This window comes from Chionomys nivalis, chromosome 22 (assembly GCF_950005125.1).
Source record: "Chionomys nivalis chromosome 22, mChiNiv1.1, whole genome shotgun sequence".
NCBI classification, from domain to species: domain Eukaryota; kingdom Metazoa; phylum Chordata; class Mammalia; order Rodentia; family Cricetidae; genus Chionomys; species Chionomys nivalis.
The window spans coordinates 44,076,724-44,102,090 of NC_080107.1; the positions used below are offsets into that span (position 1 = coordinate 44,076,724).

Consider the following 25,367-nt stretch of genomic DNA (forward strand, 5'->3'; position numbering starts at 1 on the left):
TGCTGTGTGCCTTATAAAAGCAGAACGAGGGAGTGGGTGAGAGGGAGAAATGATGCAAGATGCAAATACAGTGCCAGTGTAGAAATGTCTCATACACACACACACACACACACACAAATACAGTGCCAGTGTAGAAATGCCTCATACACACACACACACACAAATACAGTGCCAGTGTAGAAATGCCTCATACACACACACACACAAATACAGTGCCAGTGTAGAAATGCCTCATACACACACACACAAATACAGTGCCAGTGTAGAAATGTCTCATACACACACACACACATATACACATATACACACAAATACAGTGCCAGTGTAGAAATACCTCACACACACACACACATCTACACAAATACGGTGCCAGTGTAGAAATGCCTCATACACACACACACACACGCACACACACACATATACACACAAATACAGTCCCAGTGTAGAAATGCCTCACACACACACACATCTACACAAATACGGTGCCAATGTAGAAATGCCTCATACACATACACACATGCACACACACACACATATACACACAAATACAGTCCCAGTGTAGAAATGCCTCACACACACACACACACAGTCCTAGTGAAGAAATGTCTCTCTCTCTCACACACACATGCACACACACAGTCCTAGTGTAGAAATGTCTCATACACAAATGCACACACACACAAATACAGTGCCAGTGTAGAAATGCCTCATACACACACACACACAAATACAGTGCCAGTGTAGAAATGCCTCATACACACACACACAAATACAGTGCCAGTGTAGAAATGCCTCATACACACACACACACATATACACACAAATACAGTGCCAGTGTAGAAATACCTCACACACACACACATCTACACAAATACGGTGCCAGTGTAGAAATGCCTCATACACACACACACACACGCACACACACACATATACACACAAATACAGTCCCAGTGTAGAAATGCCTCACACACATCTACACAAATACGGTGCCAATGTAGAAATGCCTCATACACACACACACATGCACACACACACATACACACACAAATACAGTCCCAGTGTAGAAATGCCTCACACACACACACACACACACAGTCCTAGTGTAGAAATGTCTCTCTTTCTCTCACACACACATGCACACACACAGTCCTAGTGTAGAAATGTCTCATACACAAATGCACACACACACACACACATAAGTAAAACAACAGCAAAAAAAAAAAAGTCACCAAAAGCAGGGCGATGTTCGACACAAGGGCCAGTTAACGGCTTTTCCTCGTGTCAGGAGCTATGCCCTAGGCAGCACAGAGGCCACTATGAAGAGACATACAAGATGTAGGGTCCCAACAGGGCCCCCAGGTGCTGCCTTTGCCCCCATTGTGCCTCGTTGCCATCAGGCCTCACACTGCCCTCTGTCAGCTGTCCCCACCTTCTGGTGTCACTCCGTGGTCAGTATTCCTTTCATTTAATACTTTTTAAAAGCGTGTACTGAACACTGGGCACTGCCATGAGCCCTTCACCACATCTGACTCATCTAAGCACCCCAAGGTTCAGAGGGAAGCTTCCCCATTCCGCAGGGGGCTTGGGGATGAGGACTTCTCGTAAAGGGGCACAGTCCCCTACTAAGTGAACAACTTCCTGGACAGTGCAGAATTCCTGCCCTCCCAGGCAGTTAACAGGCATAGCCTCCCAGGCTACGGCAAAGCTTGGGGGTCTTTTTTTTTATTTTTTTTATTTTTTGGTTTTTCAAGACAGGGTTTCTCTGTAGCTTCAGAACCTGTCCCGGCACTAGCTCTTAAAGACCAGGTTAGTCTTGATCTCACAGAGATCTGCCTGCCTCTGCCTGTTGGCCTCAAACTCACAGAGATCCACCTGCCTCTGCTTCCCGAGTGCTGGGATTAAAGGTGGCTACCACCACCCAGGGGAAGCTTGGTTATCTTGACTGCACAGACAGTCCTTTGATGTTAGCACCAGGTGACACCTGAGGCAGATGAGTTCCTTGAAACCAGGTGGCATCCTGAGAACATGGTTATATCTAGTACCAGGTTGACGTAAACATTCCAGGAATCAGGTGACAATTCAGATGTCAGGGACATTCAGGTACCAGCTGATGGCCCAAGAAAGAGGTGACATCTAGGTACCCAGGTGACATCCTAGATATCAGATAACATCCCCGGGAACCAGGTAACTTTCCTAGAATTCGGTGACATCTCTAGAACCAGGTGACATTTCAAATATCATATACCATCCCTGAAAGTCAGGTATCCCTAGAAACAGGGGACATCCAGGAACCAGGTGACAACATTCCGGGAAACAGCTGAATCCTGAGTGACAAACTGTGGCCCTGGGCCTTACCTGCCGACGACTTCTATGTTGGAGATGGCGTAGAAGTACTTGTAGAGATTCTCCCGTTGCACGTAGGTGCCGCCCAGCGCGGGGCGGAGCAGCCGCATGCGCAGGTCGGTGAAGGTGAAGAACTCCTTGAGGCCCTTGGCGCTCTCCAGCCTCGTGTACAGGTTGTCCATGTTGCGCAGGTCAGGGCCAGCAAAGATGGCAAAGCGGTCCCTCACTTCGAAGCGCACGTGCTTCTCCTTCTTGGAGCCTGCCCAGCGTGAGTACTCCTCCGTGCAGAGCACCCGGTGGGCGCTAGAGGGTGACATGTCTCGGGCCCGGCGGGCGGACATGCCAAAGGCCTCCATACAGTCCTCTGCATAGAACTGGTAAGGCTGCCAGGTGCGGCCATTGTCCAGGGACTTCTCGAGGACCATGGCCGTGGGCCGGCCATACTCAAAAGTCATCACCACGTCATCTGTCAGCTCCACGCTCTTGTTCCACGAGAGGGTGATGTTGGCCTCCAGGGGACTGGGGTAGCGACTCCACGTGACACTTTGCCAGTAGGTGGCCAGTCCCTCATCTTCCCTGTCAAACATAAGCCGGGGTGGGTGGGCCAGGTCGGGGTTGGAGGCATCGCACTCGTTACTGCACAGGTAGGGATTTTCCTGCAGAGGAAGGGAGACAGGAAGTAGGTGCTGGTCACTGGGAAGAGCCTCTGGTGTGCTTGCTTGGTGCCTAGCCATCTGCTTAGCCATCACCAAGTTCTGGATGCAGACAGTGGCAAGTGCCTGTCCCACACAGATAGCAGGTGCCTGATAATAAGATAATGGGGTGGGGATGGTCAGAAAGTTGGGGTTCCTGATATTCTGTACTTTCTACCCTGTTCTATAAGGCCATAACTAAATGGAAGGCCAATTAATTAACAAACAACAAACCCTACCGCTGCCAGCTGCACAGTGCCCCAGTCCACATGGCCACTTTGATGAATATTTCAGGTGTCTGTGCAGAGACAAAGTAGCTTGGATCTGAGTTAAAAACCTCTCACTCTCTAATGAGCCATGAGGCCCCTGGGGGGTGGACACGTTGCCACCATCCCCAGCCACCCCAGCCAGCAACACCGTAGTCAGCCACTGGCCACAGGCTTTGATCCTCTATAGCACAGGGCTGGTGCCAGGCGGCCTAGAGCTGCTCGGTGGGCACAGCTAGCCCAGGGATTCACTAAGATGGGACCCATAAAGCCCTGACCGACCAAAATAGCTCTGTCCTTAGCATCCTGTGGTGTCAGTGTCCACCCCACCTGCCTGGCCCTGCTGATGGGTGGAACCAGAAACCTTGGAGTTTAAGGAATTTCCCACTAGTCTGGCACCTTCCTGGGCAGAGTGGGAAACTGAGGCCCAGGGAAGGTAAGATAACCCCAGGCCTTTTCAGAGGGACTAGAAGAACTCAGGAGAAACCAAACTCTATCAATTCTCCTTCTCCCTCTTTCCTATCCTCTGCCTTTTCCCCTCCCCCTCCCTTCCATTTTCCTCCTTACCCACCCCGCTCCTTCCCTCCTCCTATCCTGCACTGCCTCAAGGATACCCCTTTCACATCGGGCAAGTTTACAAGCGCGATGGCAAAGGAGGAGCTTTTGGTTACTTCCGCCAGGGTCTCATGCTGTTGGCCAAGCAGAGATCAAGCCCAGAGATCAAGTCCAGTGACCAGGAAAAGGAGACTGGCTGACCACGAGGTCACTCCTACACCTCTTCCCCTAGCATGAAGGACACTCTGAGCCCAGGGCAGAGTGCACCTGCTTGTGCACTGGGAAGTGGAATGGCAGACACACACTTTTGTACATGAGCAGGGGGCTGGAGGACATCATGATTCGGGTTGGGTGCTTTCCAGCTCCCTTTCTCCTGCTGCTCTATGCCTTATCTGGGGTTCATCTGTGTCCCCTCAAATTCACATGTTAATGTCTAACCCTCAAAACCCTCAAAAGGCAGCTAGCTGTATTGTGAGATAGTCTTTAAGATGAAGGAGTTGGCTGGGCAGTGGTGGCGCACACCTTTAATCCCAGCATTCGGGAGGCAGATGCAGGTGGATTTCCATGAGTTCAAGGCCAGCCTGGTCTCCAGAGCGAGTTCCAGAGAAACTCTGCCTCAGAAAAAAAAGAGAGAAAAGATAAAAGAGTTGAAGGAGCCCCTCTGGTGGTCCTTCTCCGTCTGAGAAAGGCCCCCTTATAAGCAGAGAAAAGGGGCTCACACAGAAACACCGGGGCATATGCACACACACCTGGAGGAAAGGCATGGGACACAGATGGAGGTGGCCACAGACACCATACGGGAGCCTACACCTCCAGCACCTTGATCTTCAAACTGAGAGATAGTAAATGTCTTTGCTGAAGCTGTCAGCTCCTGGCAAGCTCATCCTAGTAAGCCAAGCGGGAGAGTGGCCACTCAGATGTGTGTTGCTGACCCTGGGTTTTCCAGGGCGTTCTTGGGGACTTTCTGGACCTCTGGACCTCTTCCTTCAGAAGGGGTGTTGCTGACCCTGGGTTTTCCAGGGCGTTCTCAGGGACTCTTTGGACATCTCCATAAGCCTTTTCTCCCCACTCCTCTGAAGGCCATGTTCTTTACCAGGCCACCTGGTCCACAGGTATTTTTATTAATTTTATTAATGTCTGCCCATCTCATATTGCCTATTGATATTCTCTCTCTCTCTCTCTCTCTCTCTCACACACACACACACACACACACACACACCCCTCCCCAGCTACTGTGAGTCACCATACCTCACCTTTTCCCTGGATTCTTTTCCAGCCTCCTGCCTTACCTACCCCAAGTCTGCTGCAAGTCCTTGGGCTGGGGTGGGGACACAGTGTTCTTCAAAGCCATCAGTTCCTGGCCCCCTATCATGGAGAGATGGCTTTGCCAGGGGCTGGGGACTAGAGCCTGATTAAGGGTACATGCTGCCCAACCTGCTGGGCCTGCCAGCCCCCTATCCCAGCCCCTGGGAAGCAGATGGTGAGACACTAATGAATCAGCCTGTGTATTTACCAGGCTCATGCCGACTGCAGGGCTTTGCCAGCCTCAAGCGCAGCAAATAATCCCAAGCAGTGGCCAGCACAGTCCTCTCAGCTCCTTCCCTCTTCCTCCCACCTCACAGCCACCACCAGATCTCAGCATCCTGTATCAAGAAGGCCTGAACTGTGGCCACAATGAGCCCACCCCTCTCTGAACACGCCTTGGCTCAGTTCCTGGCTCGCTTTCCTTGCCACACTAGGGAGAGCTCTGGGGGAGTTCCAGCCAGCCCCACCCCCACCCAAGTGGGACAGCTGAGGACAGCGGGAGGCAGTAGTGACTTTGCCAGCCTCCTGGGTCTCCAGCTTCCATGACTACGGAACAGATTAAGTGTTAGTGAAAACAGCCGAATGAAGTGGTCTGACAAGGACAGCAAATGTTAGGGGGTTTCAGGCACCCTTGTAGGAAGAAACCCAGGCTAAGTGCGGATGCTATTAAAACCAAACTTGCTTCCATGGCCGCTTAACGATTAGCACCCCAAAACAAAACAAGTGCTCACACCCCTGATTTTAAAAACTATAGCAGGGAAAAAAGCCTTGGGGACTTAGGGCATGGTTCAGTCTGTAAAGTGCTTGCTGCAGGGACTTAAGTTTGAGCCTCAAAAGTCATGTTCAGAAGCCAGGTGAGGCGATGCACTTACAGCTCTAACTGTGGAGGCAGAGGCAGGAATAACCGCAGGGCACACTGGCCAGCTAGCCTGGAGTAATTGGCAAGTTCCAGACCAACGAGACACCTTGTCTCAGAACCAAGCATATGGTGCCTAAGGAGTGCCACCTAGGGTTGACCTCTGGCCTCTGCTGATGTGTGCACAAAAACATGCACACACATACACAAAAAGCCTTGGAGTTTCCCCCTCCCCCAATGCAGTCACCCACCACATACATTTCCCATACAGTTTCTAGGGGCCCCCTGGAGCACTAAGTCTGGGCTGGAACCCCCTGTTTAAGAGTTTGGGGCCATGAAGGAAACTGGTTCTAAGTCCTAAGCTCAGCTCATCTCCCCCCTCTGGAGGCTTTGTGACCTTGAGAAAGCCATTTGACTTTTGCTTGTTCTATGTTCTGTGAGATAGAGTGTATGAGAAACCCAGGTGACATCACCGTACGGTAGCGACACTTTTCCATAGCCGATTCCTGCATGTCAGCTACCTTATAAGGGAAGGAGATGAGGGTGGATGCTGGAAGATGCTGGGAACCTGGGGACTCCGTGACACAGGCCACCCTGAACATAGACTGCTTCAGTGACAGTCCAGGGGTACAGTGATGGCGGGACATAACAACAGATGTTGTTATGGTCACTAAGCACTTACCAGCCAAAGTCACTTCTCCTAGATACGATGGCACTGACCTTGGGGGATACTGGGGAATCAGAGCACAGCATCTCTGCAGCTTTCCTGTTTCCACACACCCCAAGCAAGTCACCTGTAAGGTAGGCAGTGCAGCTACCCTGGGCCAGCAGTGCAGGGCACAAGTCTCTTGCAAAGTCTCTAAGCAGGAGACAGACTGGCAAAACCGATCTTGTGCCAGGCTCGGGCATTTTTGTCTCTTTAATGATTTTAGTTTTCCGTTATTTTCAGGGCAGGAGTCAGAGTCCAGGTGGCAAACGCGCTGGGCAAGCTGGAACAGGAAGTGAGCTGCTGTCAGGCAGAGCAACCCTCATCTGGGAAAGTCCAGCCATATGAGTCTCCAAAACCCTAACCCAGAAGTCCTCACAGGCCTCTTGGGTCTTAAGCAGCCTGTGTTCAAGTGGTTGGTGTTATGGAGTCTCCAAGTTCCCAGCATCTCCCAGCATCCACCTCCATCTCTCTCACTCCAGCTGACATGCAGGAATGGGCTGTGTAAAAACTGTTACTACCGTGTGGACACCACCTGGGTTTCATACAGAACGCAGGACAAGGAAGCAGAGGCTTAGAAAAGTCAAGTGGCTTCCTAAGGGTCACCAGAACCAGAACAGTTTCTGCTAGAGAAATGGATGGCTTCATAGCACCTGGGCATGAAACCCAAACCTATGTGGGGACAAACTCTCAGGCACTGCCCATGACATGGGCCGACTTGGCACTTCACAAAGGGCCTTGATGGGTAAGTCTGGTGGGCTGAGGAGAAACAGATGATCTCTCAGTCGCATGTGAGCTCCGAGTCTGGGTGAGTCTGAATGAGTTTTCAACTTCTTTAGACCTGCTGGGGTTCAACACATGCTACCTCAAAATATGTATTCTTTTTTTTTAAAGAGTTATTTATTTGTTTATTTATTTATACAGTGTTCTGCCTTCATATATGCTTGCAGGCCAGAAGAGGGCACCGGATCTCATTACAGATGGTTGTGAGCCACCATGTGGTTGCTGGGAATTGAACTCAGGATTGGAAGAGCAAGAGCAAGCAGTGCTCTGAACCACTGAGCCATTTTTCCAGCCCTCAAACTATGTATTTTTAAAGTTTTTATTTTTATTTATGTTATGTGTGCTGGTGTGTGTGTGTGTGTGTGTATACATGCCTGCATGCTCACATATGTGTTCAAGCACCCAGGAAGGCCAGAAGAGGGCATCAGATGCCCTGGAGCCAGAGTTACAGGAGGTTGTAGTGCCGGTGTGGATGTTGGGAACCGAACCCGGGTCCTCTGTGAGAACTGCAAGTGAACGCACTTATCCACTAAGAGCATTCTCTCCAGCCCCCTTGAGCTGTTTCAAATGGAAAGAATTTGAGAACCTCCTATGCAATTAAGGTCACTCCTGGCCCTTCAATTCAGCAGGCAGAGTCAGGGGGATCTCTGTGAGTTTGAGGCCTGCCTGGTCTACACAGGGAATTCCAGGCCAGCCAGGACGACACAGTGAGACTCTGTCTGGGTACCACAGGATGACTGCTTGTGTAATATGCGCTCAGGAATGCTGGATGCAGGAAAGAAAACAATTGTACACACCTGCCCCAACCTAGGAGCACAATTTCCCTTCTGTGTCCTAGGGGACAGAACCTCCAATGCCTAACACTCAACTCTAAGACAAAGCAGGAAACTGCCATTTACCCAAGAGGAAAAGGACATAACCACCCCCAGCCCATGCCTCACACCCCCTCCCAGGGTGTCTTTGCCACCCGGGTGTGTGGGCAGCCCTGAGCAGTTCAGCAGCTGACAGATTCTTTTTGAACTTGGCTGCTGAGCTGTCAGCCTCACTGGGGGTGGGGTGGGGGGTGGGGTCTAGAGATGGCTTCTGTGTCCGAGGTGGGAGGCAGGAGACTCCCAAGGAGTAGCCCAGGGTATAGTGTGCTGAGATGAGGGGGGACACACCACCACCTTCCATTCTTATAGTCTTGGGACTTTGGGGTGAAGTGAAGGTGGAGAATCCGGAAGACAATCAAGGCAGCCTTTCCCTTCTCCCTGGACCCGAGGAGAACTGGTCCTAGTCTGGACAGGCTGAAAGTCAATCAGCACGTTGACTTCTTGGGTGCACTGACCCTAACACCAGTGACATATAACCTTGGGTCATGCCTGGATCTGTCTATACCTCAGCTTCCCTATTCGGGAAACGACAGAGCAGGAGTGGACAGACAAGCTGTGCCATCACTATCCTAAAGGCTCAAATTCCTCGTAATCCTCCTTCATCTAGCAGCTAGGGATGAAGGGAACAGAGCCATGCCAGCGCCTCCCCCTCAGTGGCCGGGAGAAAGCCAAGCGCTGGGGGAATTCGCCCTAACAAATTATTTCCTATTTCTTGGTAAGAAAAGTTGCAGTAGAATGAATTATTAACAAGGCGGAAACGGAGATTGTGTTCGCTGCTGTTCCTAATTCGGGCTGCCCTGCATCCCCAACTCCCGCCTCCTTCCCTGAGCTCCTCTCTCCAGCTAGCTCTCTGTATCGTTCTGTGGGTTCATTGATTACTCCCCTCTTCTTCCTCTGCCCCAGCCGACAGCAAGGTCACCTGCCTCACTCTCACGGATCAGCAGAAACCCACTCAGAGCGGCAGCCGTCCAAGGAGACTTGTTCTGTGGGGACAATTCTCCCATGTGCTAACAATTATTGCAGGCAGGGGAGGACAGGCTGTCCAAGCTTGGCCTGATCCTCCATCCTTCGTCCCAGCAGAGCGTCATCCAGAGTCCTAGTAATCGTCCTCTTCTCCTAGACCCATTCTCAGTGACCATGTCCTACGCAGAGGTCTACTTTGGACGCTGAGTCAAAAGCCAACTCTCAAGCCTGTCGTGGCTTTAGCCCAAGTCAGTAAAAACATTTCTTGGTCCTTCACCATGTAGAGCAGCATTGGAGGAAGACACCTGAAGGTCTTTCATTTCAAACCTGCCCACCATTGCCTTACTTCCAGAACCTCCTATATACAAGAGCATTCAGTCCAGAACAGCAGGGACCAGAATGCCCCACCTTAAATGACACCCCCCAGCAGTCGCATTGAGCAGACAAGCCGGGTCTCTCAACACCTGTGTCATGAGAGTTGTATCTGGGTAGGGCCGTGGGCCCAAGCAACAACCGAGGAAATGCCAACCCCAAGACCTTTGGTCTGTTTGGGGATGCTGGTTTTAACATCGTTTTCAGCCCCTCAGAGGACCTCGGCACACCAGCTTGCATATGTGGCCAAGATATCCAGGAGATGGCTCAAGGTGGCAAACCAGACCCTGCTCAGACTCATACAGCCTCCAAGAACACAGCCCCAGAATGACTGGTTTCCTCCATCAACAGAGCAACCACAGGGAGTTGGGGTGAGGGCCTTGCCAAGGCATGACTACATGAGGGTTAATCTCTCCAAGAACTCAAAAGTGTCTTTTAAAAAAAAAAAAAAGGCTCCATTCTGCTTTGCCCTGGGCATATGTGAATTCTTCCCACAGCCAGACTTCCAGGAATGTTTGGGGTGGGAAACTCTTTCCCAGTTCTGAAGCGTGCCTGGCACCCAGCCGTATGGCCCCCACACACAATGACTGCGCTCCAGGCCCTCGGTACCACCTACCAAGCAGACATGTGTGGGCCCCTGCCTTGGAAGAGGACGATTCCTCTACGTTTGCATACATCCAGAAATGGGGTGCTCACTACCACGAAAAGGCAGGCATCCTAAAGTGAATTGCTCTATTTTTAGAGACTTTGGCTGTCTATTTGGGCGCATGCTCCACAATGCCTGTGCCAGGACCCCTTTCATGGTCCGATTTTATCTCATTAGACACCAACATCTTCCAGTTCATTAGGGGAAGGTGAGAGCGGCCTCATGAAACCTAGCCTGCCCCTTCCGACTTTGCCTTAGATGGGCTTTGCCTATTGCAGCTGGCCTCAGGTACCCCATACGGCTGAGGCTGGCCTCTGATTCCTGATCCTCTGCTCTGTACCTGAGTGCTGGGTGACAGGTGCGTGCCAGCGCACCCAGTGCCCGTGATGCAGGGCATTGAATCTGGGGGTCTCGTGCATCTTAGCCTACCTCTCTACCAACTGATACAAACCCAGGTCCACGACTGCCCCTCTTCACCAGGAGCTCAGCAGGATCAGCGTCTTCCCTCCAGCTCTTTGGTGCTTTTGTCCAGTTGTCCCCAACCTGTGGCATCTGCACACCCCATCTCTGAGCTCACCCTCTGGGTGGCCTGCCCTCCCTACCCACCTCGCTCCCCATTAGGGGCTGCACCTACCACCCGAATGGTTCAATATTTTTACTTAATTGTTTTAACAAGAAAATGAAAGGAAAGAAGGAGGGCTGGGAGGCGGAAAGGAAGAAAGGAAGAGAGAGGAAGGGATGGGGTGGAGGTAGGGCTTGGAGAAGAGGAAGCCACTGGCAAAGTGCATTATTGATTGGAGAATTAGAAAATGCTTAGAGGGTAGGAAAAGCGTCCTGTTCTTTAAAAGCCTGTGCAAGGCATAAGCTAGACACAGGCAGCCTTCCCAGAGAGGTCCTGCTCTGCTGACATGAATATTTCATCACGAGGGGAAAAGGCAGGCTGCGAGGAATCCAGCGCGGGGTGGGGCGAGGGCAGCGCAGCACAGCCCCTCCACATATCCCCGGGGCCTTTAGAGCCCTGATCATTCCATCTGCTGCGGGCAGCTTCCCCGGGCTTGCTTGCTGAATCGTGGGGCAACCAGGCCTTAGCTGGGGCCTGGGACAGACCCAGCCAAAGGGCAAGATACCCAGAGGGGTAATATACCTTTATCACCACTAACTGGTAACTCTGTCCCAGACCACGTCCTGTCCCCACAGGAGACACCACCAGCCCCTCGGTCTCCTCTCTTCAATTCATCCTCAATCTGACTCTAGGTACCTGTATAAAGTGATGAGGTGGATGCTATAGCCTCCTGAGCTTTACCACCTGGAGTCCCTCAAGCCCAAGCCTTGGACCGTAGTCCTGACCATTTTCCCCAACACAGCTACTCCCTCTCTATTCTCCAGCTCCCTCCAGCCAGTCTCTGCTTCCTCTGGGGGAGGTGAGGTGAGTACGTCTTGTGTGTGTTTATGGGTATGTACATGTGGTGGTGGTGGTAGTTTGTGTGTGCGTGTGTGTGCATACGCACACGTGCATGCATGCACGTTTGCTCATGCACACTTGCATATGTAGTTTAGAGGTCAACTTCGAATGCCGTTCTTCAGGCACCTTCCACATTTTGTTTGAGACAGACTCTCATTGGTCTTGAGTTTGTCAAATAGTATAGGATAGCTGGCCAGTGAGCCCTATGTCTGGCCAGTGAGCCTAGCTCTTCTCCCCATGGCTAGGATCACAGTGCACATCTTTGTAGCAGAGTTCTGGGGATCAAACTCAAATCTGCATGCTCACCAGCTCCTCAGCTACCTCTCTCATGCAGGCACCTCTGTCCGAAGGCTCCACCCAGTGGCAGGTGTCTGGGTGAGCACCCCTCCCCGAGGACACCTCCCTGGCTTCGTCCCAGCTGCCTGTTTGTGCACACAGAATGACATCTTTGATTAACAACGAGTTTGTGTGATCTGCTCAGGGTGCCCTCGGAAGACAGGAGTGGTTTGCAGAGCAAGAGCCTCTTCCGGGGTCCCCTCTTTGGGTCCTCAGCAGCCAGAACAAAGTCTTAGGAGTGACACAACCCCCCACACAGACAGGGTGGTCCCTGCAAAGTGCCACAGGTGGTTTTCTGTTGTTCTTTGGGGGAGTTAAGAGGTGTGGCAGAGGAACAGGCAGGAAGCCTCAAGGTGGGGTGTACCTGGACAGCTCCCAGCTCTGTAGGGAAACCTCAGGTGGGGGCAGGAGTGGTGAGAATGGGCCAGAAGGTGCAGATTTATTCTTTTAGTCATTTGTCAGCTACTCGTCAGTTGTTTGAATGATGTCACTCCAGAGAAGCAGCTTCAGACTTTGTCCATTAGGACAAAAGGAAGGGATATGCAACAATGTCTATGGGTCTTAAAAGTTCAGAGATCTGCTCCAGAACTGAAGCAAACCAAGCAACAAAACAACCAACTAACTAACCAACTAGCCAATTAATTAACCAATTAACCAGCTAACCATCAAACCAATTAACCTACCAGATATCCAGCAAACCAATTAATCAACCAGCTAACCAACAAACCAATTAGTCAACTAACCAACTAATTAGTAAACTAACCAATTGACTAAGCAACAAACCAATTAATCATCCAACCAACTAACCAACTGTGAGAGTTAATCTCCATCATCGCCTTGTGAGGATTTGAAATCACCTAGAAGACACACCTCTGAGCATGCATGTGCTTCCAGAGAGGTTCAACTGAAGAAGGAAGCTCCATGCCATTCACCCACCACCCCATGAACTTTGGTCCCAGCTGTGGAGTGAGCAAGTGGACCGGGCATCTCCATTCATCTCTCTTTGTCCTGACTCTGAGCAACTGTTTCACACTTTCACTGCCATGGCCCAGCCATGATGGATCGTTCCCACAAGCTGTGGTCCCAAATAAGCTTCTTTTGTCACAGAAAAAAAAAAGCAATGAATACACCAAGCACCAATCAAAGAAGGCCTTACAGTGCTGACTCAGGCAAGCGGCTGGGTTTGGGAGACTGGCATGGTAGGTCAGACCTGGGCTGACTATGAGGCCATCGGCTGTCACTCTCATTTTACAGGGCCAGGGACTTGCTCAACATCACACTTTTGCTAACTCAGGCATGCAGATCCCTAGTAGAGGCACCAGGGAAATTGCCTATGATTTGTTCCCATGTATGTTACTAGCACCAAGTCCTGCAGGAGATATGTCTGGGACAGAGGGGTAGACTAAGGACAGAGCCATGATGGCGTGCACAGTTCTACAGGGAACGGCAAGTTGCCATATATGCCGGTCTTGGGGCTAGCTGGGGCTTATGGGAGATAAGGCCAAAGGGAAGGCAAGAACCAGAAGTCAGTGGACAGTTGGCAGCTCCTGGGAGGCTAGCCTCCTAGGAAGAGGCAGGAGGAACCAGAGTGTGAAGAATGAGAGACTGGGAAGCACTCTCTAAGACTGGGAGTCAGAATCCAGTTCCCAAAGCTGGCAGGAGTGTCTAAACTCAGATGGGAGGAAGGCCTTTGAGAGCCACGGCAGACATGGGGTTCTTTGCTGCTCTGGTCTCTGAATTAAAGAAATCCAGATGCCCAGACCTGGAAGGATACAGGCCAGCCTCGGGGATGACTTCCATTTATCAGTGGTTCTCAGACTTGCCAGCACAGAGCTCATTTGTAGATCTTACAAACCTGGATGGGGGCTCTCCCAGTGTTGTTATGGTTGGGTGTACATGGGCATGGGGGTTGTGACAAACTCTCCAGGGGTCCCCCACATAGTGCATTGAGAAGTCCCACTGAGCAGAGCATCTGGGTCTGTGAGGAGGGCTGCCTCCTGGTCCTTGCCTGCTCATGTTCTGGTCACTGCTACCCACATATCACTGGGGTAAGGAGACGAGGGACCAAAGGAGGAGAACACAGACACCCTCACCCACCTCACAGTGGGGGTGATCCTCCCATTAGGACCGGAGGATACCCACACCCACTTCACAGACCTCTGGGACTTCCCAGGGCAGTGGACAGCTTATGACACTTCAGGAAGTTCCAGAGTGCCAAGGGCAAGGGCACTGCCCCCAGACCTGGGAAACTGGGCAATGGCATCATGGGGACAGTCTGTCTCCCTACCCTTCTCATTCTCATACCTCTCCCTAGGCCGAGAAGATCCCAAGCTCTGGGTGAGCAGGTGTAGGCAGGCAGGATAGCCCAGTGCCAGACAGTCAGGCCTGGAGCACCCTTTCTTGCCCGCCAGTTCCTGCACCCTCTATTTTTAGGTGCATTACTGTCCACTGGCGGGTATAGTTCCACCACTCCATCCCCAGAAAGACAGATCAGATTCCAGGTTTAGAGAAATAAGCAAAGACACCACGCCTTCGATGGAGCTGGTGCGTGGGAGATTGCCTGCTTCCAAATAGACGTGGAGCAAGTGAGTTATCAAATAAGTGGATTAGCAGGCTCCATCTCAGCTCAAAGAGCAGTGGGCTGGAAAACATAGCGTCTCTCCTCCTCAGCCTCCTTCCTCCAGGGCTGATGGGGGCTCTGCTCAGCCAGCATGCATGCGTGAATACACACAGATGATCGCTCCCTCCACCTCCCTCTCCTGAGATACTCGGAGACTCTCAACAGTCCTGTTGCCTGGGGAGACACTAAGGTTTGGGCAGCCCAGCATGCTAGAAGCTGTGTGAGCTTGGGCAAGAGGCTTGAGCTCTTTGACTCCGAGACTGCTCATATTTAAAATGGGTATTAATATAAATTCTACCGTGTTTTCTGGGTAAAGTCTGTTGAACTAGCTTATGTATACACTAGGCATTCAGTAAATGTGGCTGTTGATGGAGGGTGTAACACGACAAGAAGAAACATCCTGACTTCTCTGAGGTTAAAGGCTCCTGTAAACACAACTCTCTTGGGCTGTCCCATTGGCCACCAGGGTCCAGGGGAACTTGGGCTGTCTGGGAAGTACCCATAGGGTTTGCAACCTTGTGTTTGTATGTGTACACACAAACGTTTGCACGTGAGTCCAGATCCTGTTCCGGAAATCACTAGAGCCTCTCACAGAGTTTTGTGGCCCCCTCAAGTCAGGAGCCCCTGTCCTGAGACTTTGCTGCTGAGACAGGAGTTGGTTTCTGCCTTTGGGACCCCTCAGGTCGTTCCAGGTGTCTGGGTGGATGCTGCTCTTTGCTCTCCACCAGTAAGCAGAGTGCAGAAAGTCAGGAGGGCAGGGAACCCAGAGGTCCACACTCGAACCCCCTCATTGGTCTTTCTCCTTTGGGGAAGGTACAAAGCTTGCCCAGCTGTCCCAGAGGAGCTAGCCCAACATAGTGTCTGCCCTGCAGCTGTTGGTAAAGGTTTTGGATTGGGGTCCACTTTGTCCCTCCAGCACCACTGACTCCCCTTCCTGTTGCCAACCACTTCTTGGTCCCCCAGAGGGAGGGCACTCACTAAGAAACTTCACCTCTCCAGCAGATGCCTCTCCCAGCCTCCTCTTCACCTTTGCCTAGAAACCGACAGTGTGCCTGGTGGGGGCATGAACAGGGTCTTGGTTCATTTCCACTTATTTCCCAGGGCGGTGCTTCCAGTCAAGGGGACAAATGACTTGACAGCAGGAGGGAGATGGAATGGGGACTGAGAGGTCTGAAGGGTCCCCTGAGACAGAAGACAAATGACACTGGATCTTCTCCACAGGAAGGGCCATTCTACACACACAAACATACACACACAAACACTCGCATGCATGCACATACACACCCCACCCCCACCATTCTACACACACGCACGCATGCACGCACACACATGAACACATATATGCACGCACGCACACGTGAACATGCACATGCACACACATGCACGCATACGCTCATGCACGCACGCATGCACACACACACACACGCCAGGGTTTAGATCTGGTTTTCCACTGGGAGTTCAATTTCAGCCCCTTCCTACCAGCTAGGTTTCTCTACAGCTGCTCACTGTCACACAGTCATTCAGATCTGGGCTATAGAAGAAGGCTTAGGGGAATCAGTGGGTAAGACTCTGAGGGGATCCTGGCTTTGGCTGTGTAACTTGGGGTAAGTGTCTTTGCCGCTCTAACCATTCCTGTCCTCATCTGTGTGGCAATCCTATGGGGAGGATGACAAGGTTCCATACATCAAGTGTGGTAGTAGCCACAATTTGTATGGTTCCTGGGGAGATAGGCCAGTATATGGCAACGGAAGGGTGCATTCCCAGAATCCTACTTCAAGGATCATCAAAGGGGCAGACTTCAGTAATCATAGATGTTCCCACGCCACCCTATCCTGCCTCAGCACGACCTTACATGATACTGCCACAGAAGAGCCATCGCGCACAGGGATTATCATGAGAGCTCTGTCTCCAGCTCTGAGAGATTACCTCTGGTGACAGAGGTGGCAGTTTGTGAGAGCTCATCTAGGCGAGCCAGGAAGTGAGTCATTAACCCTGGCAACCATGTAGGAGCAGCTCCAGCCCTCACTGGCACAGGTGGCCTCCAGGTGTGTCCCATGTCCCCTATCGTGTCATCGTGTGAGAGCAGATCCAGGTGTGAATGGTAGATGGAGGACTGGGGGGCTAGTGCCCGGTGCCCCCACGTCTTGGACTCCACCAGGAACTCAGCCAGGATGAGGTGAGTCTCAGGGACTTGTGAACAGGGCTAGAGGAACGGCAGCAGCCGACAGTCACTTTGCCCTGAGTGGTTGGACTATTGACTATACAACGGCAATTGGGTGGGAACAATCCTGGCTGATTGGAGGAGAGGAGCAGAGGGGAACCTTGAGAGCACAGAGGGGCTGGAGAGAAACATGGCATCCCCACCCACCCACCCACTGACCCTCCCTTGAGAGTCAACCAATATCCTGTCTAAAAGACATATTAGGAGAAACTAACCAAAGAGTACAGATGTGAGCACGTGGTGCAGAGGTGAGCACGTGGTGTAGAGGTGAGCACGTGGTGCAGAGGTGAGCACATGGTGCAGAGGCGAGCACGTGGTATAGAGGCGAGCACGTGGAATAGAGTTGAGCACGTGGTGCAGAAGTGAGCACGTGGTGCAGAGGTGAGCACATGGTGCAGAGGTGAGCACGTGGAATAGAGTTGAGCACGTGGTACAGACGTGAGCACGTGGTGTAGAGGTGAGCACGTGGTGCAGAGGTGAGCACGTGGTGCAGAGGTGAACGTGTGGAGTAGAGGTGAACGTGTGGAGTAGAGGTGAGCACGTGGTGCAGGGGTGAGCATGTGGTATAGAGGCGAGCACGTGGTACAGACGTGAGCACGTGGTGTAGAGGTGAGCACGTGGTGCAGAGGTGAGCACGTGGTGCAGAGGTGAACGTGTGGAGTAGAGGTGAGCACGTGGTGCAGAGGTGAGCACATGGTGCAGAGGTGAGCACGTGGTGCAGAGGTGAACACGTGGTGCAGTGGTGAACATGTGGAATAGAGGTGAGGAACAACAGCAGGGAGTGTGCCCCTCTCCACCGCCCACCTTCTTTTGCCCTCTGTGCATCTCTGGAAGCTTCCAGGCTTTCCACCTCTGATTCCTGCCCCTTTAGCCTTGCCATGCATGTTGATGGCTGAGTCATCTTTTCCCCACTGTCTCTTTGTGTGTGTTCCATTTGCTTTTCTGGCTAGCTCTAGAGTGGAAACATGCCTTTGCTGGGTGTCACTTTGACACTGTGGCTCACACCTGGCTTCACCTCATTCCTGGAAATGTCCTTGGAAGCCTGAAAGCATCACCCCCATTTCCAGATGAGAAAGCAAGAGCTTGGAGTCACAAAAACTTATCCCAATTTCCACAGCCTAGAAGGGGGTCAGTCTCAAAGCCAGCATAGGAGAACCTGAGTATCTGTCTGTCTGTGTACCAATTGCCTGCCTGAACAAAGCCATAATACCACAAAGGAAAAAATATTTTTTTGAAACAGGGCTTCCCAGTAGCTATGGAGCCTGTCCTGGAACTTGTTCTGTAGACCAGGCCTCGAACTCACAGAGATCCGCCTGTTTCTGCCTCCCAAGTACTGGGGTCAAAAGCACGCACCACTACCGCCCAACCCAAAAGGAAATTCCTAAAGACCAGGGTAGGGGTTAGGGACTTGGCTGAGTTTGTAGAGTGCTCACTTAGCAGGCACAACGCTCTGGGTTTGAGTCCCAGCGTGGCGTAAACTGGATGTGATGGCTCATGCCTGTAACCCAGCACTTGTGAGGTGGAGGCGGGAGGATCAGACGTTCACGTTCATCCTCAGTTACAGAGCAAGTTTAAGGGATCCTGTCTCCAAAACGAAGTAGATAAAAATAAAGTTGGGACAGGGACAGAAAGGAAGCTGAGACTAAAGGTGGTAGATCTGGGGTTTCTAAGTCGTTGGGACTCTGGGGAAATGTCTCTTCCGGGTCCTTTTGTGTCTGCACTACTTGCAGTTGCTCTCCTCAGGGTGTCTGAACCCAACTGCTTCCTACCAGAAATGTCAGATGCACCAGTGACCTCCAGGGGTCTGGCATTCGGTGGCAGCAGAGTTCCATCCTCTCCTCTCTGTGCAACAAGATGCCCCCCCCCAACTGTATTCTTGTTCTAGAGAGCCTGTGGCTATAGCTAAAGACAAGTCCTGGCAACTCCAAGACATCGTGACTGAGTTAAGCAGAGAGTTGGGCAAACCCTTGGCTTCAACTCCAGGTTGATCCTATAGCCATGGGAGTATGGAAAAGTGAGGGTTCTGACTGCCCTGGGTCCTGATCAGAGCCCCAGGTCTTCCTCAAAGCTCGATATTCATCCCTTCTCCTCCAAGGAGCCTCCTGGACCATGGCATCCCTCTACCATCCATCCAGTTGTCCATCAGATGAGTCTTACTAAGATGAGAGGGAGGCACTCTGCTTAGAGCCCTACGAGCCGAGCACCCACGTCAGAGCTGCACTGGTGACAATGTCCTGACTGTGGTCTCCTACTAGTCCCAACCTGAGGACACAAGGTTACATCCCATGCTGAAGGTCACATGGCATGCGACTGCAAACTGTCATCTTCCCGGAGACTTGTTAGACACATTCGATGTTCACACATGTCGACATGGAGAATTCCAGGTGTTGGAGACTAGCTACAGGCTAATGGTCAGATCTCATTCTGACTAAGCTCTTGCTTCCTTCTTCAGGTAATGGAGTGGAGAAGGCAAACTCTTATGGAGAAACTGAGAGAGAATCCCCCCCCCCTTTTTGAGACAGGGTATCACTCTAATACTGACTAATCTGAAATTCACTATGGAGACCAGCCTGACCTGGAACTCACAGGTTTACTCTGCCTTCTTAGTGCTGGGATTAAAAACATATGCCACTAGACCCAACTGTTTGTTTTTTAATTAAAAATTATTGTATTTTATGTGTATGGGTATTTTGCCAGCATGTATGTCTGGGTACCACCTGTGTGCAATGCCCGTGGAGGCCAGAAAGGGGCATCAGATCCCCTGGAACTAGAGTTACAGATGATTGTGAGCTACCATGTAGGCGCTCTGCAAACACAGCCAGTGTTCTTAACTGCAAGCTATCCCTCCAGCCCCACCCCCACCCCAGCCCCAGTTATTGGCACAGGTTCTCCTATAGCTCAGGCTGGCCTTGAACTTTCTACACCTTGAACTTCTGATCCTCCTGCCTCTGACTACCAAGTGCCACCACACGTGGTTTGTAAAGCGCTAGTGACTGGACCTTGGGCTTTGAGCCTGCTGTGCCCACCAGCAGCCCAGTATAGAGAGCCACACCCACAGCCCAGTGTAGAGAATTTGAATGGCTTATTCCAGATCATGGAATCCAGAGGAGTAACATCGAGATGAGAGTCTCAGCCAAATAGATCTCTGTCACTTTCTGGAAGCAGCCACTGAAAGTCAGTCACACAGAGTGAAGCACAAACTCCAGTCTTCGCAAAATCCACCCTGCTTTTCAAGGGTTCAACTTGAGTGACATCAGTGCCTGACCTTCCTCTTGGGACCCCAGGGTCCCCTTTGCTCTCTTTCTTCCCTGGGCAGTGATCAACACTCAAAGCTGTAGAGACCTCAAGGAAACTGCAAGACTCCAGAGTCTTCACAGTAACCTTCCCCCTACGGGTCAAACCCTGCCTGTGTCTTCATGCCCTACAGTTAGCAGGTCTGGGGCAGGGCCCGGGAATCTGCACTTCAGGGAGGCTGAGGCTGGGGTCCAGGGCTCACACTGCGGTAAAGAGGCTGCAGGAAGGCTGGGCACACTCAGTCTCCCCTCCTTCATTCCTCACTGTCTGAAGGTTCTGTCCCTTTGGCACAGAGAAAGGGGTGCAGGCTGCAGGCAGGAGGCACTAGACACTGGCCCATCCAGGCTCCAGTATGCTTACCTCATGGCAGAGGGGTCTAAGAAGCCATGGCTGCCCACCCTGTGAAAAGCTGAAGAGCCCTTTGCTGCCGGCCTCCTCCTCTCCTCTCCCCTCCAGGGGCTGCCTCTGACCCACAGCTCTCATTGAAATTTTGCCCTCTGCGGAAAGCTCATCCCTATTCATTTTCCTCATGCATTTAGAGCCAATAGGTTTTTATTTATTCATTTATCTTGTCTTTTATTCCCCTCCCCTTCCTCAGCAGGCTGGAATTTACAATTCAGTTCTCCAGTGGCCTTGCTGAAGGACAGGCACCTGGGAGAGCAAGGGCTACACCCTGGAACTGAAAAGGGCAACTGCTCCTTTGTCCCCTCTTGTACTCTAGGGGTGTTCCAGGGTTCATGGTCTGGTTGTCTGGGTGCTGGTTCAGGCAGGCCCGCACCTATAGCAGCAGGATTGCCAGAGAGCCTGGCTTAGAAGACCAAGAGGGTACTGGGTGGTCTGGCTGCCACCAGGGTGCCCTCTGGTGGCTACTTAGCCACACCTGCTCTGGCTGAGGGCATTTTCAGTCCCCGCGCATTCATCTACTACCTGCCGCCTGTAGACACGGGGAAGAGCGAAGCAATGAGCTCCAGGGAAGCAGAGAAACCCAGGAAGCCGCCACGGGAGTAATAACAATGGTTGACGTAAGGCAATTATAGCCATCGCACACTCCGGCACTCCCACAGGCTCGCTTGCTCACGCCTGGCCCAGCTGTCTCCCTGCCAGCACAGCGACACACCTACGTGATCCTTTTTTACCGAAACAGGAAGGAAACCCAGGCTCCGTGAGGTCAGCAGGCTCAGAGAGGGAAGTCAGGCACCCTGGTGGGTGAGCGTGTGCTCTGGCCACAGATGAGTTTCTGCCTTGCCTGCTGAGCTTCTTGACCTTGGCAGGACTTAGGCAATCTTTCTAATCCTTAAAAAGGGATTAGACTGGGGTTTACCTCGGGGTGCCCTCAAAATGGTTCAACGACACACGTGTCTGTGGCCTGCCCTGGATCCGCACAGGAAGGGCCTCAGTAAAAAGCAGTTCTGGGGTTCTCATACAGACTGGGTGTGATGGCCACCTCCCTGCAGAGGCCAGCACTTTAAGAGGGCTCTTCTCTGTCTACCCCTATGGCATTCCGTTTGCCTTGGTCTCACATTTGTAATCAAAGTCAAAGTTGTATCTGCCTGCCATGGGACAGTGACGTCATTCAGACAAGTGCTAAGATGCCGAGTTCTCAGCCACACTGGCTCCTCTCCCCATCCAGACCCCAGAGCTCAGATGCCGAGTTCTCAGCCACTCCGGGTTCCTCTCCCCATCCAGACCCCAGAGCTCAGATGCCGAGTTCTCAGCCACACTGGGTTCCTCTCCTCATTCAGACCCCAGAGCTCAGATGCCGAGTTCTCAGCCACACTGGCTCCTCTCCCCATCCAGACCCCAGAGCTCAGATGCCGAGTTCTCAGCCACACTGGGTTCCTCTCCCCATCCAGACCCCAGAGCTTAACCAACATCAAGACCTGAAGGGATCACTGGCCAGGACAGAGCCCCGGACTTGCCTCTGGTAGACATCTGTAGCCCTTATGCCTTTGAGTAGAAGCCCATTCTGTGAACTGCCCCCAACCCTGGCAATGATTAATATTTAAAAGACAAAATCATGTTGAGACTCTGCCTAGCAAATGTGTGGTTGGAGCCGTTCCCATGGGAGCTGCGATGCGGACTCAGAATGGACTTCGCTATGGTCTCAGCTTTGACTTTCAGGGCCCTGGGCCCTTTGCCTATCTTAAGCCAGCGTGGTCTTTCGGTGCTCAACAATGTCCACACACAAGCCAGTTTTGGCTCCCAGCCCTGAGCTGTCTTCTCTCTTCCTCCTTCCCTCCTGTCCTCCCTCCCTCCCCTTCTCCAAGCTGGCCCAGGCCCAGCCACCACCCACAGTGACAGTCTTATCACCATTGACAAGTGGGAATCTACCTTCTTGGGCTAGCTGCTCTGTGCTGTGACTGAAGCCGCCCCAAGGGACTTAGGCATTTTCAGGAGCCTGGGCTGGGGACAGCAGGTTGACTGCGCAATAAACTCAGCTTTCCCCAAGGACACTCAGAGGTACCAGCAGCCTTCAGGGGGACACTGAACCCCTCCTGCCAGCTCCAGGAGAGAGCTCTGCCCAGCCTCCAGCAGGGACAGGCCTGCTGTGTGCTGGAGGTTCAGCTTAATTCATCAGCTTCACCGCTTTCTGCCGTGTGACCTTGGCCAAGGGCCTTCAACCCCGCTGTCTCAGTTTCCCTATCTGTATGACCAGAATGACCAGACATCAGGGACACCTTCTCTGGGTTCGGTCTGATTTCGAATGACACGAATCCTTTGCGCCATTGACCCCTTAAAACTACCCCCAGCATGCTCTGTTGATGCACCCATTCTACAGCTGACAGAGCAGAAACCCAGAGGGACACTAATGACACTGCCATTCAGATGTCCTGACTTTGTCCAAGGTAGAGTCAGCCTGGTGGAGCCCAGGGGGACCCCATAGAAGAGCAGGCTTTGGCTCTCGACCCCACATTCCTGGAGCTCTTGTCAAACTCTGCTATTACCATCACCCCGTTACCACCGCCTCAACACCGAGACTCCTGCTAGCTTCAAGACCCCTTCTTCTCTAACTAGGGGCTCGGGTGACAAGGCCTGAGCACCTGCCTCTTGACGAGGGGACAGCACTGGTTGGGGTGCTGGTTGCCTCTATCCAACCTGATCCCCTACCCCTGCTTTAAGAATTCCTTCTAAGGCTCCCAGAAACTGTCCTCTGCGAGAAGCTTAGTCGGTTCTTGGCATGAGCTGGCAACATGATGCTCTGCACTTGACTGGACTGGGCAAGCTGGGAGGGTGCACCACTGGAGGGGTGAACCCATGCAGGGGGGTAAGCTGGGAGGGTGCACCACTGGAGGGGGGAACCCATGCAGAGGGTGTGTAAACTGGGAGGGTGCACCACTGGAGAGGGGAACCCATGCAGAGGGTGTGTAAGCTGGGAGGGTGCACCACTGGAGGGGGGAACCCATGCAGAGGGTGTGTAAGCTGGGAGGGTGCACCACTGGAGGGGGGAACCCATGCAGAGGGTGTGTAAGCTGGGAGGGTGCACCACTGGAGGGGGGAACCCATGCAGAGGGTGTGTAAACTGGGAGGGTGCACCACTGGAGAGGGGAACCCATGCAGAGGGTGTGTAAGCTGGGAGGGTGTACCACTGGAGGGGGGAACCCATGCAGAGGGTGTGTAAACTGGGAGGGTGCACCACTGGACGGGGAACCCATGCAGAGGGTGTGTAAGCTGGGAGGGTGCACCACTGGAGGGGGGAACCCATGCAGAGGGTGTGTAAACTGGGAGGGTGCACCACTGGAGGGGGGAACCCATGCAGAGGGTGTGTAAGCTGGGAGGGTGTACCACTGGAGGGGGGAACCCATGCAGAGGGTGTGTAAACTGGGAGGGTGCACCACTGGACGGGGAACCCATGCAGAGGGTGTGTAAGCTGGGAGGGCGCACCACTGGAGAGGGGAACCCATGCAGAGGGTGTGTAACCTTGCAAATAGTACCCAGATCACTGGTCTGAATGCTGACCTCCTGTAAAGGAGGCGGGACTGGCTTTGAGACAGGGAATTATGACAACTGTGCAGTCCCTGGCAGGAAAACATTCCAGGGTCAGCTGGCCAAGACTGCTTCCACCCACAAATGTCACTCAACCCCCAGGGTCCTCAAGACAACTTGGCTTTGGTGCTTTTCCATGGTGGGACTTAGAGCTAGGCTTGAATCAAGGCCCTCTGGTTCTGCTCAGCCACCCTAGGGCCTTTCTCAGCACACATCCCCCCACCCCTCGATTCAGTAATAGAGAAGCAGAGGGCTGACTTACGTGGGAGCAGAACCTTTCAGGGGGGTCTCCACACGTGATGCCCGAGGGCTCCACTTTCACCTTGACATAATCCTTCAGGCGCATCACTTTGGGCTGGCAGGCATAGAACTCCCAGGAGGGGCCCTCATCGGTGGTCACCCAGGATTTGCAGATGTCATAGTCCCCAGAGGCCATCGGAAGGCAGTGCAGGAAGAGGGCCAGCAGGTGCAGCATGGCTGCGCAGTCAGACTGGGTGGGGCCCAGAGGGGCACTGGAGAGGTGCTGGTGGGGTCAGGGGGGACTTGGGGCTTCAGCATGGAAATGCCACATCTACCAGGCAACGGCGGCGGGGACGTATCATAGACTTGAGCACTGTGGGTTTGCCAACGGTGGGAGCTTGTGTTTTCCAAATGGCCGATACGGAAAATCCAGAGCCAGCGTTTCTCAGGCTGCTGATGGGCAGATCAAAAAGTTGCCTGGAACTTGGCGTCCTCCTAACCTTGGCATTACACCTCCCCTGGAGGTGAAGCTGATCAAATCAGGCAGACTCTCAAATTGTGACAGTGGATGGAAATGGGATAAGGAGGCAATCCGAAGGGATCTGGCATGGGGCTGGATCGGATTGCTTTTAATTTTTGTCCTTCCAATCAATCCAGGTCTTTAAAGGGCCCTTAATATGTGATGCGCTCAACACGACCGCATAGCAGCCCTCCAGCCTGCATGGTGAAGATAAAATAAAATCAGGGGGTGTACATGGTAGCTGGAAACGAGTCCCCTCTTTGGGACTGGACTTGGCATCTCAGACCAATAAAAGAGATTTCTTTTCATATGGGCTGCAGCTGACAACGAT

The 25,367-nt window shown here is 52.5% G+C and overlaps 1 protein-coding gene across 4 annotated transcripts in view; it reads right to left on the reverse strand.

The window, feature by feature from the left end:
* Positions 1-25,367, reverse strand: part of Ntng2 (netrin G2) — a 65,552-nt gene that overhangs the window by 35,405 nt on the left and 4,780 nt on the right. For all 4 annotated transcript variants that reach the window (XM_057755449.1, XM_057755448.1, XM_057755452.1 and 1 more), the window contains exons 3-4: positions 24,539-25,233; positions 2,356-2,999 (exon numbers count right to left, since the gene is read on the reverse strand). In XM_057755449.1, the coding sequence (XP_057611432.1) occupies positions 2,356-2,999; positions 24,539-24,751 (857 nt within the window). In that variant the 5' untranslated portion in view covers positions 24,752-25,233. The remainder of the gene's footprint in view (positions 1-2,355; positions 3,000-24,538; positions 25,234-25,367) is intronic.